At 44.2% G+C, this 2909-nt stretch overlaps 1 protein-coding gene across 1 annotated transcript in view; it reads left to right on the plus strand.

The window, feature by feature from the left end:
• Nucleotides 1-457: 457 nt before the first annotated feature.
• Nucleotides 458-2909, plus strand: part of SYT16 (synaptotagmin XVI) — a gene marked incomplete at its 3' end in the record, with an annotated part of 24101 nt that continues 21649 nt past the window's right edge. The window contains exon 1 of the mRNA XM_010082613.1: nucleotides 458-1010. Coding sequence (XP_010080915.1) covers nucleotides 458-1010 — 553 coding nt within the window. The remainder of the gene's footprint in view (nucleotides 1011-2909) is intronic.

Raw genomic sequence — 2909 nt, forward strand, 5'->3', positions numbered from 1 at the left:
CTGGACATGCTAATGCTAAGGATGTGGTAGAAGTCAGGGCCAGGAGATTATTTGAGATTTGTGACTGCAGGTTGTTTTGTACTTTTTTTACCAGGCCTGTTGACAGCTGTAATCAGAATGTATGCGCTTCAGAAAAGGTACTTCTGTTACCATGTTCTATGTTTTTATTTTTATATAAGGTTTAGCAATTGAATGAAAGCGTTTCCAGATCTCTTCAGGAATATGTGCAATTTGTCCATCATTCTGGATTTTTAGTGGTATTCTCAACTGGTAGAAATGCTTTTTCCATGTCTCCTCTCATTCTAGACATCTTACGTAGATAGTGTGTCGACAGGTGTTGATGGACAAGCAATTTACAGTAATCTCTTATGGTGCTTATTCTGTAGCTCCCTGAATTATAAGTGACGTGCTGGCAAAGCTGAACAACTGATCACCAGATACTGGCATAGTGTTAAACATGGCTTCTGAGGCTGCTCAGAATTTCCTTCAGCCATTGTCTTCTTGGATGTCTCAAATATATGAAGCTATCCAACAAGCAGGAGACTCTATATCTGCTTCACTGCTGAATTTGAGTGGAGTGGGTCGTAAGTCAGAAGAGAGGAACCAAGACTTGGAGAATAATGGAGGAGTTTATGAGGATTATTTTGAGGAATCAGATGATGAACAACACCTGGACCTCTGGGATGAGGAGTACTTATATCCTAGAGAAGATGGTCACATCAGGGGTCCTGATCTTGCTTCACAAGACCTCCCTCATGGCTCTGACATGGGTCCACAGAGGCAAAAATGGATTAAAAATACCAGCAGCTTACCAGAGGAGTGTGTTGAAAGCACCAGGTCTTTGACAGACAATGGATCCTATTGGCCAAGTGAAGATCTCCAACCGCTTGATCGACTTCCAACCATCTCTGAGGAACAAGGTGAGCCCTCTAGGAGGATGGGAGGTCGTGAGCACAACCTCAGCTTGGGTGGCTCCTTAAAAAGTAATTATGGCAAGGCAAGTTTTGCAGGTAAGCAGCTAGCGCACACCCTGACAGTATTATCCAGACCTCTCTTTTCTGGTATTGATTTTATTTAGTTGCTAATCTGCTCATTATGTTATGTATTGTCTTTTTGTTTCCCACAGCTAAAATAAAACTCCCCAAATCCCAAAGAAAAATCTAACCTTTCCTCTTCTGTTTCCAATTCTTCTCTCGTTCATGAGACTAATCTCATTGAAATAAGTGGCAATCTCCAGGGTGAAATGCCCTGTATTAGAAGGCAGTCAGGCCCTATTGCTGTAACAAGGAGTATTTTGCTCCCCTATGTTTTGTTTCTGGTATCAGGACCCTTCAAAGAGAGCATTTAGCCTTAAGCCTTTGCTTTGAGAACCATCTGCCTTTGTGCCGTTGCTATTAAAGATATATATAATCTCAAACCTTGTTTCTTTGTGCCAGGAATCTCAAGATGTTACTGTGGCATGTGCTGTGAAATGCTGTACTAAAAAGCCAGCCGTATCTCATGATTTTATGGATGAAAGGCTCCCAAGTCGCTTTTATCCCCTCCTACCACCCCCACACATTTTTCAAATAAGACTGAAGAGGACAGCAGGCAGGAGATTATGGGAAGGAGAATTGAATTTGATATTTTCGGTTTTAAATAGGCCTAACTATGACATCTGATCATTAAGGGATGTGAACAGCTTTTCAGACGATGGTGTTCAGGACTGAATTTCAGCCTATGTGACTTCTACAGCTGTAAATGTGGGTGGAGGTTCCCTGGGTCACAGAGAACTGATGTATGTCCCAGCCACAAGCAGGACAGCTGCAGTCCTGCTGACACCTTCCTTGGGTCGTGCAGGATTAAAGCCTCTCTTTATGGACATCCCAGGAAGGGGGGGATAAGGGAGGAAAGGGGAAGGAGGTGGGTCTGCAGTATGGAGCTGATGAAGAACTTGAGACTCACTGAGGGTCTTCAGAATTGGGCTTCGAATGTCTAAATTCCTGTTTTGAAAATGTTTGTTTTATGATGAACAAGATCTTTTCGTCACTCTTGGCTTCTAGGGAAGTATTACATATTTAGCCTTTTCTGTGCAGACTGTGGAAGATCAGCGTGTTTGTTTTTGTATTTAATAGGAATATCAGACTGAGAGGGTATAAGCCTTGACGGTGTTCTTTAATGAATGTTAAAATTAGCTCTTTCCTTTATTACTATTCCTCACACTGTTATGACCAGGGAGTAAATAATTAAAAAGAGCTTTTAGTCTAGCTGTTCTGTCTCGTAAACTGGGACTGCTTGTTTCGTATTCCAAATGAACAATTGCCAATTCTCAGGTTAAGCAACCCAGAGCTCTGTCTCTTGGAGCCCAGCCTCTGACCTGTACAGATCCCCTACCTTCTGGTACCCCTATATATTGCCGGTGTGATCTCCTGCCCACAGGGTTTGTTTGTAGGCACCAACTCAGTGCTGCAGGGTTGGATTTAATGTGTGTGCTTGGATCACGTGTCCAGTGTGTGTACAGACACCAAGGAGCAGGGCAGTTAGTGTCCTTCCAGGGAGTGCTGGGGCCATGGATCCTCCTGGAAGAGTGCTGTCCAGGGCACAACCTTGTCTCCTGCAGAGCCTGTACCCTGCAGAAGGTCTGTTAGAGCAATTAATGGCAAATCCTGGGGCTCCTCAGAGTAGGCTGGGGGGCAGCCACACACCAAATACATTGTTACAATGGTGGCCTCCAGATCTTCATCCTGTGTCTGGACTACACCCTTGCTCACAGTGGATGGGAGAAAAGGTGGTGAGTTCTGAGGGAAGTAGAGGCCAGGAATGGGCTGCTGTCACTGTCAGAGCAGTTTCTCACCTGCAGTCTTGTCTGCAGGAACATGTGAGAAAGAGAGTCCTTAGGAGCGTGTGATGGACCAGATGAATTTTCCTGC

This window comes from Pterocles gutturalis, unplaced genomic scaffold (genome assembly GCF_000699245.1).
Source record: "Pterocles gutturalis isolate BGI_N339 unplaced genomic scaffold, ASM69924v1 scaffold46699, whole genome shotgun sequence".
NCBI classification, from domain to species: domain Eukaryota; kingdom Metazoa; phylum Chordata; class Aves; order Pterocliformes; family Pteroclidae; genus Pterocles; species Pterocles gutturalis.